This window comes from Jaculus jaculus, chromosome 13 (assembly GCF_020740685.1).
Source record: "Jaculus jaculus isolate mJacJac1 chromosome 13, mJacJac1.mat.Y.cur, whole genome shotgun sequence".
In the NCBI taxonomy this organism is placed as follows: domain Eukaryota; kingdom Metazoa; phylum Chordata; class Mammalia; order Rodentia; family Dipodidae; genus Jaculus; species Jaculus jaculus.
The window spans coordinates 14,060,106-14,075,260 of NC_059114.1; the positions used below are offsets into that span (position 1 = coordinate 14,060,106).

The 15,155-nt window shown below is 48.7% G+C and overlaps 1 protein-coding gene across 1 annotated transcript in view; it reads left to right on the forward strand.

Annotated features, from left to right (window-relative positions):
* Myo1h (myosin IH) overlaps positions 1-14,700 on the forward strand; it is a 56,871-nt gene extending 42,171 nt beyond the window's left edge. Inside the window, exons 20-31 of the mRNA XM_045132504.1 lie at positions 225-301; positions 1,961-2,029; positions 5,037-5,121; positions 5,773-5,932; positions 7,433-7,516; positions 8,758-8,851; positions 9,002-9,057; positions 10,214-10,349; positions 11,214-11,284; positions 11,387-11,484; positions 13,419-13,518; positions 14,677-14,700. Coding sequence (XP_044988439.1) covers positions 225-301; positions 1,961-2,029; positions 5,037-5,121; positions 5,773-5,932; positions 7,433-7,516; positions 8,758-8,851; positions 9,002-9,057; positions 10,214-10,349; positions 11,214-11,284; positions 11,387-11,484; positions 13,419-13,518; positions 14,677-14,700 — 1,054 coding nt within the window. The remainder of the gene's footprint in view (positions 1-224; positions 302-1,960; positions 2,030-5,036; positions 5,122-5,772; positions 5,933-7,432; positions 7,517-8,757; positions 8,852-9,001; positions 9,058-10,213; positions 10,350-11,213; positions 11,285-11,386; positions 11,485-13,418; positions 13,519-14,676) is intronic.
* The last annotated feature ends 455 nt before the right edge of the window (positions 14,701-15,155 follow it).

Genomic DNA, 15,155 nt, shown 5'->3' on the forward strand with positions numbered 1-15,155 from the left:
TTTCCTGTGTCTTCCGGTGTCTTTTTCTATCTCTTATAAGGCCACCTTCACTGGACGTGGGGCCCCACCCTAATCCAGCGCCTCCCCTCCACCTTAATCACGTCTCTGGTCCCCCATTTCCAAAGAGACTCTTCTGAGGTTCCGAGTGACATGAACTGAGGACTGGGCCCTATTCAACCAACCCAGGTGGTAACCAAATAACAAACATGTCTTTTCATTTCTAGAACCAAAATATTCATTCGTTTCCCCAGAACTCTGTTTGCTACTGAAGATGCCTTTGAATTTAGTAAACATCAATTAGGTATGAATTTGACTTTCTTTTTTTAAAAAAATTTTTTTTATCTGAGAAAGAGAAAGAGGCAGACATATAGAGAGAATGGGTGCTCCAGGACCCCCAGCCACTGCAAATGAACTCCAGACACATGCCTTACCTTGCGCATCTGGCTCATGTGGGTCCTGGGGAATTAAACCTGGGTCCTTAGGTTTCCTAGGCAAGCGCCTTAACCCCTAAGCCATGTCTCCAGCCCTAGGTATGAATTTTTCTTTTGCCCAGATTTCAAAAGAATGTGAAATGAATCAATAAGTATAGCTAGTGAAGGGGAAAAAATAGCCTCAAACATGGGTGTCTGAAGTAATGATAGAAACTCTCACCAGGAATATAAGATTATGGAAAGGTACCTGTGAATTTATACATCTCAACAAGTGCTTGGAGGACTGGTTTGGCTGTGGGCAGCGTATATGCCCAGGGTCCTCTCGTTCTCTGGTTGGCACACCATTGTGCACATCAGGGCCTAAAGCCGTGAGGGTCCAGCCCCCCTCCCTGGGTTTAGGCTTGGCAATGACAGATGGGTGGATACTGTTTCCTGGAACTCTTAAGGTGGCCTGAGCAGCCAGAATACTTGCTGTGTGCCAGGTGCACATGACCTCATTCTCAGAAAAACCTATGGAGTGGGTACTGCCATCCACTTCAGGAGAACTGAGGTCAGCTGAAGGTACAAAAGCTAGCAAGTGGCAGAGCCTGGGTTTGAACTTGGGCCTGGGTGGGGCGTGCCACCAACGCATCACAGCTTTTCCTTTGTGGTGCTGGGACGGAACCCAGGGTCTCAGTCTCACTCATGCCGGGGTGGGGGCTCCCTACCTCTGAGCCACACCTGTGACCCCACGGTCTCATGGGTGGCCTCTCAGTAGCACTGACACCGCTGACCTGGCTACAACACACAGGCCGGAGTCAGCCTAAACTCCTGGGGTTGCGTCACTGTTCATCTGTGCAACCCTAAGTGAACTTGACCTCTGACGTCTCTGTGTGCAGGGGATGAGGGAGGCCGGAGAAGCTGTAAGCAAGGATGCACACTGCTCTCTAGCTGTGGTGCCCAGAGCCCAGCACACAACTCTATCTGAACCTGGGTACCTGGTGTTTGTTTGTTTGTTTCTTGGTTTTTTTTTTTTGTTTTTGAGGTAGGGTCTCGCTTTAACCCAGGCTGACCTGGAGTTCACTAAGTAGTCTCAGGGTGGCCTTGAACTCATGGTGATCCTTCTACCTCTGCCTCCCAAGTGCCGAGATCCAAGGCGTGCACCACCACGCCCAGCCTGGGTACCGTTTTTAAGAAGTCCTCGTGATGCCTGCCTTTCCTTCAGGGTCGGGTGGGAGGGTGAACTGTAATGCCTGCTACAGAACTAGGGTCTTCCCAAGTCCCAGAGACACTACAGGCCCTTGAGGGCCACACTGAGCTCTCAACCACAAAGGCACGAATGAGCCGGGCGTGGTGGCGCGCGCCTTTAAGCCCGGCACTCGGGAAGAAGAGGCAGGAGGATCGCCGTGGGTTCGAGGCCACCCTGAGACTACAGAGTGAATTCCATATCAGCCTGAGCTAGAATGAAACCCTACCTCGAAAACAAAACAGCATTTGAAAAAGAGACATGAATGAAAGCAAATTCGCCAAAACTTCTGTTTTATTTGAAGTTGCGAGAATCCAAGCGACGTACAAAGGCTGCCTCGCACGGAGAGAATACATGAGAAAGAGACAAGCAGGTAAGGTCGGAATGGAGACTTGTCATGTTCTGACCGACCCTCTCCCCGGCTCCGCTCCCCTGAGGTCAAAGTTCCTCTCAGCTCTCCCTCTCCTGCCGATCCTTGAACCCTGGTGGGGGGCTACCATGGGCCCAGTTCTTGGGCCTCTTCTCATTGTTACCTCACTGGCCAGGGACTCGTTCCACAGATGTGTTTTATTTCTGCACATGTAACACATGATACTTCTAAAACAGTTTCCCACAGGAACCTGAAATTCCTTGAGAATCTCACTTTTGTTTTTTTAAGTGTTTTATTTATTTATTTTTCAATTATTTTTTTCAGTTTTATTTGAGAAAGAGATAGATTACATATATATATATGTGTATATATATATGTATATATATATATATGTATATATATATATATGTATATATATATATATATATGTAAATATATAGATAGAGAGAGAGAAAGAGAGAGAGAGAGAGAGAGAGAGAGAATGAGCGCACCAGGGCCTTCAGCCACTGCAAATGAACTCCAGATGCATGCACCACCTTGTGCATCTGTCTTATATGAGTCCTGGGGAATCGAACCTGGGTCCTTTGGATTTGCAGGCAAGTGCTTTAACCTACTAAGCCATGTCTCCAGCCCTATTTATTTATCTGACACAGAGACAGAAAGTGGTAGATGGAGAGAGAGAGAGAGAGAAATGGGTGTGCCAGAGCCTCCTGCCACTGCAAACTCCAGACACATGTGCCACTTTGTACATCTGGCTTTACATGGGTAGGGAGGAATAGAACCCAGGCAGTCAGGCTTTGCAAGCAAGTGCCTTTAACCACTGAGCTGTCTCTCCAGCCCAAAATCTCACTTTTTTTTTTTCGAGGTAGGGTCTTGCTCTAGCTCAGACTGACCTGAAAGTCACCACGTAGTCTCAGGGTAGCCTTGAACTCAAGGCGATCCTCCTACCTCTGCCTCCCAAGTGCTGGGATTAAAGGCGTGCGCCACCACGCCCAGCCCGAATCTCACTTTTAAGTAATGTCCTAACTCCACTTCTTAGAAGTTCTGTTGAGTTTTGCAGTTCTCATTTCCCTTATTGTTCCCGACAATTTCACCATCTATGACCACATCATTAAGCAGTACATTCGCAGTTTGACATGTGTTGGCATTTTTGCACCCTGAATTGTTTTGAAATTCAACCTGGAGACGTGTGTAGATGAGTTTCTCTTCAAAGCTGCACAGCACTCCTGTGTTAGAGATCAGCAAGATAGAAATATTTCAGATTTGTGGGTCACATGATCCCATCATGGCTACTCAACTCTGCCACTGTTGTACCAAAGTCACCTCAGATAGTATTGACAGTGAATGAATGGGCAAAGCTGTGCTGCAATAAAACTCTGAGTAAACAGGGCTGGAGAGATGGCCTAGTGGTTAAGCGCTTGCCTGTGAAGCCTAAGGACCCCCGGTTCGAGGCTGGATTCCCCAGGACCCACGTTAGCCAGATGCAGAAGGGGGCGCATGCGTCTAGAGTTTGTTTACAGTGGCTGGAGGCCCTGGCGTGCCCATTGCTCTCAAATAAGTAAATAAAAATAAATGAAAAAAATTTTTAAAAAAACCTCTGAATAAACAGACAGCTGGCCTTTGGGCCATAAGTTGCCAGCCCCTGGCTAGATGAGTATTGATGAGAAGCTCGGTTATTTCCAGTGGCCTCCTCCTGTAATGGAGACAGTGCTGTTCTGTGGAAGAAAAGGCACTTGAAAAGTCTGAAGAGGGCTGGGGAGATGGCTCAGCAGTTAAAGGCACAGCGCGGGTTCAATTCCCTAACCACTCATCATGTAAAGCTGGACCCCAAAAAATGATGCAAGCATCTGACATTCAGTTTGTAGTGGCAAGAGGCACTGGCATGCCTTCCCCCCACCCACCTGCCCCACACACAGACAAATAAATTTTTTTAAAAAGGAAAAAGTCTGAAGAATCAAGCAAATCTGAAAAAAAATATTTAAGAATGGGGGGGCTAAGGAGACTGCTCAGTGGTTAAAGGCACTTGCTTACAAAGCCTGAATGCCCAGGTTCGGTACCCCAGTATCCACATAAAGCCAGATGTACAAAGTGGTGCTTGTACCTGGAGTTCATTTGCAACAGCAAGAGGCTCTGGTGTGTGCACACTCACTCTCTCTCTCTCAAATAAATAATAATAATAAATGGGGGCTGAGGAGATGGCTTAGTGATTAAGGCGCTTGCCTGCGAAGCCCAAGGACCCAGGTTGAATTCCCCAGGACCCACGTAAAGCCAGATGCGCAAGGTGGCACATGTGTCTGGAGTTTGTTTGGAGTGGCTGGAGGCCCTGGCATGCCCCAATCTCCTCCCCCCACCCCTGCCAATACATACATACATATATTTTTTAAATGTTTATTTATTTATTTATTTATTTATTTATTTATTTGAGAGTGACAGACAGAGAGAAAGAGGCAGAGAGAGAGAGAGAGAGAGAGAGAATGGGTGCGCCAGGGCCTCCAGCCACTGCAAATGAACTCCAGATGCATGTGTCCCCTTGTGCATCTGGCTAATGTGGGTCCTGGGGAATCGAGCCTCTAACCAGGAACCTTAGGCTTCACAGGCAAGGGCTTGACCACTAAGCCATCTCTCCAGCCCACACATACTTTTATTTTTTTAATGGGGAAATAAGCCAGGACTAATCCAAAGCAGGTGTTGGGTGAAACAAACTAAACATGGTGGTGAGATTAATGTGCACCACCCCAAGAGACACCCTTGTCCCTGGAAAAGACCTCAGGGAACCCCCTCTTTCCATGAACCTTCTGTTCTACCTCCCTGGTTTGGTTGTCTGAGCACCAAGTACAAACAGATGACATGCATCACCTGACTTTGCATCTCTGGACCAGCTAAGAGCTCTCTGATGGGCATCTAGATATGTGCTGAGAGGATGGATCCTTCTGGAAGAAAATTTTTAAAAAGCCTTTTGTATTTCTGTGTGGTTGCGCCACTTTCTGATGTCAGCGGTGGACTCTTTCAGCCACCAAGCTGGAAGCCCACTGGCGGGGAGCGCTGGCTCGGAAGGAGATCAAGAGGAGAAGGTGGGCTGTGCAGATCATAAGGAGGTAAGGACTCGGCACAGTGGGGAGAAGAGGTGACCAGCAGCCTGCCGCAGAGGTTTGAGGTGGGCTCGGATGAGTTTTTATGACTTCTGGATTTCTGCTCTGAGCTCCCGAACCCAGTGCGATCACTTAAAACAGCTGCGGTCTACCCTAGCCTAGTTCAGAGTCACACAGCGAAATGCCTTCCAGAGCCAGGCAGGCGAAGCGAGGGAGTCTCACAAGGCAGGACTAGATGACAGGGCGCATGGGGTTAGGGGACAACAGGTGACCAGGAAGCTCAGGCCACTTCGGGAGACCAGTGGTCACTGTTCTGTCCCAGTCGACGCCGGCTGCTGTAGAGACATGTCCAGCCACTGCTGCCAGGTGGCTGGCTCCAGGTTTCAAGGAAAACTGAAGTCTGGCTTTCCTGCGATGCCTCCCAATTTTTTATTTTAATTGGCAACTAGTTGAAGCTAGTTAAAACAGGAAGCAGCGTGGGTGAAACAGAACATGTCTCTGGAGCAGATTTAGCCTGGGAGCTACCTTATTGGCTCCTGGCCTGCGTGGCTATGCAAACAACCTCAGTGATTTTTGGCTTCCTCGGGAGGAGACAAATGGGAGGAGGTGAGTCTGAGGACATGGGCCCCAAGGCTAAGCAAGAGCTTTCCTCTTCAGGTTTATCAAGGGATTCATCAATCGTGACAAACCCCTCTGTCCAGACAACGAGGAGTTTGTAGTGTTTGTGCGGAAGAATTACATCTTGAATCTTCGGTACCATGTTCCAAAGAATGTTCTGGACAAGAGCTGGCTGAGGCCTCCCGGCATTCTAGAAAATGTGAGTCTGAACCGAGACTCTCATGTTGTAAGCAACATGTGTTTCTTTGTGCTGCCTCCCTTTGCTTCAGGGGGCTGCTTTGCAAAGTATAAGAGATGGGCTGGAGGGCTGGAGAGATGGCTTAGTTAAGGTGCTTGCCGGCAAAACCAAAGGACCCCGTTTCCATTCTTCAGGACTCACATAAACCAGATGCAAAAGGCGGTGCCCTGGTGTGCCCATTCTCTCTCTCTAATAAATAAATAAATAAGGGCTGGAGGGATGGCTGAGCAGTTAAGGTGTTTGCCTGCAAAGCTGAAGGACCCAGGTTTGATTCCCCAGGACCCATGTTAGCCAGATGCATAAAGGGGCGCACGCATCTGGAGTTCCCTTGCAGTGGCTGGAGGCCCTGGCACTCCCATTCTCTCTCTCCCCCCCCCTCCCTTTTTCTCTGTCAAATAAATAAATACTAAAATAAATAAAAATAAAAACATTTTAAGCTGGGCGTGGTGGCACACGCCTCTAATCCCAGCACTCGGGAGGCAGAGGTAGGAGGATTGCCGTGAGTTTGAGGCCACCCTGAGACTTCATAGTGAATTCCAGGTCAGCCTGGGCTACAGTGAGACCCTACCTCAAAAAACCAAAAAAAAAAAAAAAAAAAAAAAAATTTTAAAAAAGAAAGGGGCTGAAGAGATGGCTTGCTTAGTGGTTAAGGCACTTGCCTGAAAAGCCTAAAGTCTGAGTTTGATTCCCCAGTACCCACATAAAGCCAGATGCACAAAGTGGCACATGCATTCAGAGTTTGTTAGCAGTGGCTGGAGACCCTGACATGCCTACTCCGTCTCTCTTCTAACCCTCTCTGCTTGCAAATAAATAAATGAATAAATAAAAATATTTTTTTAAAAAACATAAGCAATGTAACTCCTCACCACTCATGACACCCATGCTGGGATTTTAGAACCAAGAGACATCTGTTTAGACAGAGGGTCAGACCATAAAGCCCAGGCTTGCCTCGAACTTGCTATCCTCCTGAACACTGGGAATACAGGTGTGTGCCACTACTCCCTGTCACAGAGCACTTTGGCTTCCATCCCGACGTTTAGTGACTCATAAGATGGTCTGGAAAGTAGAGCAGTGGGTCTCCTGTAAGGTTCCTGGGCTCCACCCTACTGAGTCAGGATCTTGAAGTATCTAATGACATAGTGTCCTCGAAGGTGATTTGGAACCACATTCAAGTTAGCAAACTATAAGCTGAACAATACTGCCATGTTAGAGGCAGACTGTAAATGATGTTACACCACTGTGTTTTCGAAGCTTCTGCTTAGCCGGGCATGGTGGCGCACACCCTTAATCCCAGCACGGGGGAGGATCAGCATGTGTTTGAGGCCAGCCTGGGACTACAGAGTGAGTTCCAGGTCAGCCCGGGCTAGAGTGAGTGAGATCCTACCTCAAAAAACAAAACCCAGCCCAAGACAGGGAGTGAGTGAGGCAGACGGACGGGAAAGCAATGTGTTCTCCACACAGGCCTCGGATCTGCTCAGGAAGATGTGCATGAGGAATCTGGTTCGCAAGTACTGCCGCGGGGTCTCGGCCGAGCGCAAAGCCATGGTAGGGACACAGAGATATGGCATCTGCACAGGAGTGGGGGAGGGGCAGTCCTGCAGTCACATCCACCATTCTTCCTATGAGCCAAGGGTCACGTTAGTCCCATGACTTATAGATGAAGTCTGGAAGGAATGGCAGCTGTTGTTCTTTTCAGCATCCCTGGGTAGTTACCATAGGAACAGAATCCAGACGGTCCCTGCGCCGCAAAGGATGCAGGACTCCATTCTGCTGGAGGATGCTTACCTGCAATTTTTTTTTTTTTTCTGTGAAGGGAGAGGAGTGAACTTTGAGGTGTCGTGGGCCACGCGCTCTGCTCTGGTTCCTCCCAGGAGCTCTCAAGCAGCCGTAGACATGGGAGCAAATGTCACGGTGGTGTCCCAATAGGCCTCCACTCGTGAGCACAGCCAGTGGGCTGCGTGGGGCCCCGGCTGTACTTTGCAGAGCTCTGCTCTGTAGAGGAAACGGCTTTCTGAAGTTATGAAAGCCCCGTTTTCAAGAAGCCAGTGCAAGTAAGGGGCCCTGCACCTGTGTCACCCCAGCCTCCGCCACTGTCATTTTTCTTTTTGAGGTGGGGTCTCACTCTAGCCCAGGCTAACCCGGAATTCACTATGGAGTCTCAGGGTGGCCTCGAACTCACGGTGATCCTCCTACCTCTGCCTCCCGAGTGCTGGGATTAAAGGCATGCGCCACCACGCCCGGCTCAGTGTCATTTTTTAAGGCACTTTTGGCCATAGCCAGAATATATTCTACTTCTGTGGAGAGTGGAAACAAAGTCCCTTCGTGTTATCTAGCAAAGCAGGGCAACTGTGGGTTTAATTGCCTATCCCAAAGGCAGTCCGGGGTTAGCTTTTTTTTTTTTTTTTTTTTTTTCCTTTTGGTTTTTCAAGGTAGGGTCTCTAGTCCAGCCTGACCTGGAATCCACTATGTAATCTCAGGGGGGCCTTGAACTCATGGCGATCCTCCTGCCTCTGCCTCCCGAGTGCTGGGATTAAAGGTGTGCACCATCATGCCTGGCTACAGGGTTAGCATTTTTGTATTTTCTTTCTTTATTATTATTATTTTGATGTTTTGATTTTTTGAGGTAGGGTCTCACTCTAGCCCAGGCTGACCTGGAATTCACTATGTTGTCTCAGGCTGGCCTCGAACTCATGGCACTCCTACCTCTGCCTCCCGAGTGCTGGGATTAAAGGCATGTGCCACCACGCCCAGCAGCATTTTCCATACTTTTAATTCTATATTACCAGATGCAACAAAAGGTGGTAACGAGCGACATATTCCGAGGAAAGAAAGATGGCTATGCAGAGAGTTTAAACCAACCCTTTGCCCACAGCCGGCTAGGTAAGCGCATGTTCCCATCTACATACGGCCTGGTTTCCCAGTTCCACATAGACGCTGGAGTCTGCTAGCTCCCCAGCCAGGCCTCAGATGGGCTCTCCCCACACAGGGCTGGCACTGAGGGATGACTCGCTGTTCTGGTTCCCTCCCCAGATGAAGGAGACATCAATCCCAAAGTGCTTCAACTAATTGGCAATGAGAAGATTCAGGTAAAGAGATGGGTGTCTTCAGTCTGCTCCAGGACCCCCTATTATGTGTGTCTGAGAGCATGGTGTATTTCTTCCACGAGTGTCTGGAAGCACTACTTAAATGCAGGACTGTAGCTGGGGGGGCCGGGGCTCCCCCTTGGACCACTCTGGGAAAATTATATTACCACCAAAATGGTGAGGTGAAACATGCCAGTTAGATGATGCCTGCTGCCACGGCCACATTCTTTCTGTCATCCTAAATTCTTGTTGGGTTTTTTTGTTTTAACTTATTTGTCAGAGAAAGAGAGAGAGAGAATGAGCGCACCAGGGCCTCCAGCCACTGCAAACGAACCCCAGACACGTGCGCCCCCTTGTGCATCTGGCTAACATGGGTCCTGGGGAATCAAACCTGGGTCGTTTGGCTTTGCAGGCAAATGCCTTAACCGCTAAGCCATCTCTCCAGCCCTAGATTGTTTTTTTTTTTTTTGATGAAAGTGAAAGATGTATCCAGGGACTGTGCCAAAAGACCCCCCTCGGTTAGTGAGGGGCAGCGGGCACGCAGGTGGCCCAGGCTGACAATGGCTTCTCAACACAGTGGCCAGGAGATTCTAGGCAGGTTACTCAAGCTGGGAGAAGGCTGAGGGGACAAGCGAGGTCTACACGTAGCAGCAGGCGGACACTGGCCTTGCTGTGTGCTCGGTGGCTCACTCCCGCCCTCTGGGTCTCTCTAGAATGGGAGCGTGCGAGGTTGGAGTGCTTCCCAAATCCTAGTTGAGGGTGTGCGACAGGCCAGATGCAATGCTCCTGTCCCTTTTCATAGCAGACCTGTGAGGCTGGCGTCACAGCTTCAGAGGGGGACAAAGCTGAGAAAGAGAGCCGAGAGCCAAAATCCCCCACAGAGAACTTTATATACATAGAACAGGCGTGGTGGCGCAACGCCTCGAATCCTCCCAGCACTCGGGAGGCAGAGGTATGAGGGAGGCCGTGAGTTCGAGGCCAGCCTGATACTGCTTAGTAAATTCCAGGTCAGCCTGGATTAGAGGGAAACCCTACATCAGAAAAAAAAAAAAAAAAAAAAAAAAACTAATATAAACACACAAAGTCTGTCTGAGTGCCAAAGGATTCCCAGCAGTGGGAGCTCCACACCCTCTCCTGAGCAGCCTTCCCCCCCTTGCAGTACGGCGTCCCCGTTATCAAGTACGACAGGAAAGGCTTCAAGGCGCGGCAGCGACAACTCCTCCTCACTCAGAGAGCGGCTTACGTGGTGGAACTTGCCAAAATCAAGCAGAAAGTAGACTTCTCGGCGCTCAGAGGTAAGCAGTGGGGCCGGTTAAAGACCACCCCGGGGGTTGACTCATCCCTGGGCACAGTGGGCAGGAAGAAGCCCCCAAAATGGAGATACCTCTCTTCTGCTCCGTTTTCTTGTGTGTGTGTGTGTGTGTGTGTGTGCATGCGTGTGTGCGTGCATGCATGTGTGAAGGCCAGAGGTTGATGTCAAGTGTTGTCTTCAATCTCTCTTCACATTATTTTTTTTATTTTTATTTTTTTTCATTTATTTTCATTTACTTATTTGAGAGCAACAGACAGAGAGAGAAAGAGGCAAAGAGAGAGAGAGAGAGAGAATGGGTGTGCCAGGGCCTCCAGCCACTGCAAACGAACTCCAGACACGTGTGCCCCCTTGTGCATCTGGCTAATGTGGGTCCTGGGGAATTGAGCCTCGAACCAGGGTCCTTAGGCTTCACAGGCAAGCGCTTAACCACTAAGCCATCTCTCCAGCCCTCTTCACATTATTATTATTATTATTATTATTGTCTTATTGAAGTAGGGTTTCACTAGCTCAGGCAGACCTGGAACTCTCTCTGTAATCCCAGGCTGGCCTTGAACTCACAGTGATCTTCCTATCTCTTCCACCTTATTTTTGAGATAGATCTGTCACAGAACCCAGAGCTCACTGATTTGGCTAGACTTAGCTAGCCAGCGAGCCTTAGGGAATCTCTTAGGTCCAGCTCCCCAGCCCTGGGGTTACAGACGCATGCCCCCACGCCCAGGTTTTGTGTGAGTGCTGGGGATCTGAGACCCTTGCACGGTCTCCCCTGAGCCAACTCCCCTCTTCCGTTTTCTCTGTATTGATGTGGCGCTGCTTACTTCCTGGCCCCTAACTCTGGATCTGTCTTAAGGTGTCTCCACCAGCAGTCTGAGTGACGGATTCCTGGTCATTCACGTTTCACCGGAGGACAAGCAGCAAAAGGTAACCAACAGCTATAAGAGGGAAGTGATACAAGGCTGAAAATGTTCATTGTGCTTTCCTCCTAAACCACTACTGAACCCGCCTGTCACATCTTTTTTGCAGGGGGACATCATTTTACAGTGTGAGCATATATTTGAAGTGGTTACTAAACTCGCCATGCTGGCTAAGAAGGAGTGCATGGTCAATGTTGTCCAAGGAAGGTAGGTGCCTCCAGCATCGGAACTAAACTCCATGTTAACATGCTGCCACATTAGCATCGTGTCTGCCTCCACTCCCCAAAACAAGAGTCCTCCAGCAGGGCTGCGGAGGCTCCAGAGGTCCTTCGTGCCTCTCTAGTAAAAGAAAAGAAAAAACGAAACACTTACTTTGACCTGGGCCTAGAAGCAGAGAGGAGTCGTTGAGTGTTCAATGAATTCAGGAAGCTATGGTCTTCCCCAGTTTTTATTTATTTTATTTTTATAGAGAGGATATATAGAGAGAGACAGGGAGAAAATTGGTGCACCAGGGCCTCAGCCACTGAAGTCCAACTCCAGATGCTTGCGCCACCTAGTGGGCATGTGTGACCTTGTGCTTGCCTCACCTTTTGTGCATCTTGCTAAAGTGGGATCTGTAGAGCCAAACATGGGTCCTCAGGCTTTGCAGGCAAGCGCCTTAACCACGAAGCCATCCCTCCAGCCTGTCTTCCCCAGGTTTTAAAGGAAGTGCTGATGTTCTTGAGAGATCTGCCCAGTGAAAGCGGATGTTTGTGCCTGAGCAGGGCTGGAGATGCATGGTGGGATGGTTACTTACAAGCCTGAGTTACAGCTTTACAGGCTGCCTGTGCCTTGGCTGGGAAAGGGGATGCTTTCTTTAGGGCATGAGAGAAAAACATGTAGCATGAAGAATATAAAACTGCTCAATTCTCTCTGCCTCTAAAGCAGCTACACAACCATTGCCATTTTTTTTTTTGTTTGTTTGTTTTTGTTTTTCAAGGTACGGTCTCACTTTGGTCCAGGCTGACCTGTTTTTAACTATGTAGTCTCAGGGTGGCCTCGAACTCACGGCAATCCTCCTACCTCTGCCTCCTGAGTGCTGGGATTAAAGGCGTGCACCACCACACCTGGCTTAACCTGTGCCATTTTGCAGGCAAGGCAAGCAGAGCTCAGGTCACCCAGGGTCCAGAAGGTGCAGGGTTGGCAGTTAGGACGTGTAGACTGAGGCCCGCCCGGATTGCTGCTCTTAGACCTAACCCTGGCACAGTGCTCACCTTGCCCCCATAAAAGCAGGTTGCTCCTGGACAGAGAGGGCTGTTTCTCTTCTCTGCTCCCAGCTTTCACAACCTGACTGGCACATTCATAGGTGAGAATAGAAAGAGTATTTTTAGGAATGGTGGCTGGGCTGAGGAAGTAGCTCAGGTGGCAGAGTGCTTGCTCAGCAAGCATAAGGCCCTGAGTTCAATCCCCAACACCCCACAAAATAGGGCATGATGGTGAACACCTGTAATACAGCAATCAGGGGGTGGAAGCAGAAAGGGAAGTTCATGGTTATCCTCAGCTACACAGAGTTGAGTTCAAGGCCAGCCTGGAGAGCATAAGACCCTGTCTCAAAAAAAAAAAAAAAAAAGTGTCAGGCTGGAGAGATGGCTTAGCAGTTAAGATGCTTGCCTGCGAAGCCTAAGACTCATGTTTGGCTCTCCAGGTCCCACATAAGCTAGACGCACAAAGCAACGCAAGCATGCAAGGCCGCACATGAGCACAAGGGGGCGCACGTGTCTGGAGTTCAACTGCAGTGGCTGGGGCCCCTGGCGTGCCAATACTCTCTCCTCACTCTCTTGCTCTCTCACATACAAAAAAGCATTGTCTTGTTTGCTGAAACTTGGAGGGACTACTTAGGGCATTGTAAGAGTTTTAGCTTGAGTATGTATAAATTGTTCTTCAGACATGAGATTGGCCCTTTGAAGAACCGAATGAATGGACTGACTTGAGAACACTTACAGACCTCTGTCAGTGCTTGCTTGTGAGCGCTCAAATATGCAACAGGACAGGAACTCAGTGTGATACTCAGAACGTTTCACAAGTGAATTTCTTTTGCAGACCAAAAGCAGAGGGACAAAAAATAGGATACGTCAGTAACTTGTCACTTTGTGCATTTTAAGTTTACAGTTTTATGTCAGTCCTGGGAAGGAAGGGACAATAGTTTTTGACACTGGACCAGAAGAACAAGTCTATAAAGATAAAAATGGACAGTTAACAGTGGTGAGTGGCTACATTTGGTGGTGGTGGTGGTGGTGGTGAAACTTAAATGAGAATACACGTTTAAAAAAATAAGTTCATGTCTCCCCTTTATTCCTGATTTTTACATCTGAAAGAGGAAGAAATTGATAACTGAAGTACAGATTTTTTGTTTTGTTTTATTTATTTGAGAGTGACAGAGAGAAAGAGGCAGATAGAGAGAGAGAATGGGCATACCGGGGCCTCCAGCCACTGCAAACGAATTCCAGATGTGTGCGCCCCCTTGTGCATCTGGCTAACGTGGGTCCTGGGGAATCAAGCCTCGGACCAGGGTCCTTAGGCTTGATAGGCAAGTGCCTAACTGCTAAGCCATCTCTCCAGCCCCAGACGTACAGATTTAAATACTGAATGAGAAGGAATTTGGTTGCTAGAGAACCAAAAGTCAGAATCCATGTGCTGAATTCAGCCCAGCCTTCACACACTGTGGTTCAGGTGGCAGGTGTGGTCTAGGCTTTGGGATGTGAGAGATCTCAAGTCTAATGGGCTGAGTTCCAGTGTACCGGCCCCACAGGGTCCCAACAAGTCCCTTCTCAGTACTTCACAAAGCATATTTTGAGCCCATGTTGCTAGGACATGACATGTTCACAGCAGGAGACGTGTTTTCTGATTACACCAAGAATCATTACTTGAATGGAGTGCTGGGCCAGGGCAGCGTCCATCTCTCACCTCAGCTACTCGGCAGACTGAGACAGGCAGATGGAAAGTCGAAGGCCAACACAGAGACGCCCATCTCAGAAGAACAAAATGTCTCAAATAAATTTAGATTTTTACTTGTATATAAAAATTTTTTTGTAGGTGTAACTAGTATACAAGAGTGTCTTTTATAACTTTATGGCACTTTTTAGGGACAAGTAAAAGTACGAGTCACTTTGAATGTAAAGCAAATACTTTTCACCGTGTGTGTTATGCTGCCTGCAAGCTTCCACACGAGAACTGTCCTTGGCAGCCACACAGCCCATCCTCCCCATGACCACCGCAGGCCGAGGAGCCTGACAAGCCTCTGCCTGTGGTTCATCAGTCAGGAGACGGAGCTGGCTCCTCAGCCCATCCATACCCGTTGTGATAACCCAGTGGTAACTACTCTCCTTCCACAAGTTTCTAAAGGCAGATGTGACTTTCCAGGTGTCGGTCCGGAGGAAGTCCTGATAGAGGATGACATCTGACCTCTTCACTCGCGGTTTCTGATCCACCTGAGGCGAGCGGGAGTTTGATGCAGTTCGCCACATCTCCAAGCACGAATGCAGCAGCTCTGGGCAAAGATCTCATCAGAGACCTGAGCGCTAGGCCCCAGACCTCAGCTTCTCCAGGGACAGGATACTACACTATTCTCTGGGAGCCAACCTTGAGTCATCCAAGGGGCGGTTTTAAATGTCCCCAACAGAAACATCAAGATGTCCTTACAGTGTAGGCAGCAGATTCTCTACCTGTCAAGTTGCCCAAGGCACCATGAAATATGGTCTAAGAAGAAGATGAAACTTCATAAAGCTGCAAAACTTAAATTTTGCCTTAAGTGAAACTTACATGTTTCTAGGTACTGGGCTCAAGTTTCTGAAAGGCTCTTTAGGTCCCAGATCGTGTGTGGGGTCCCCTGCCCTCGATCA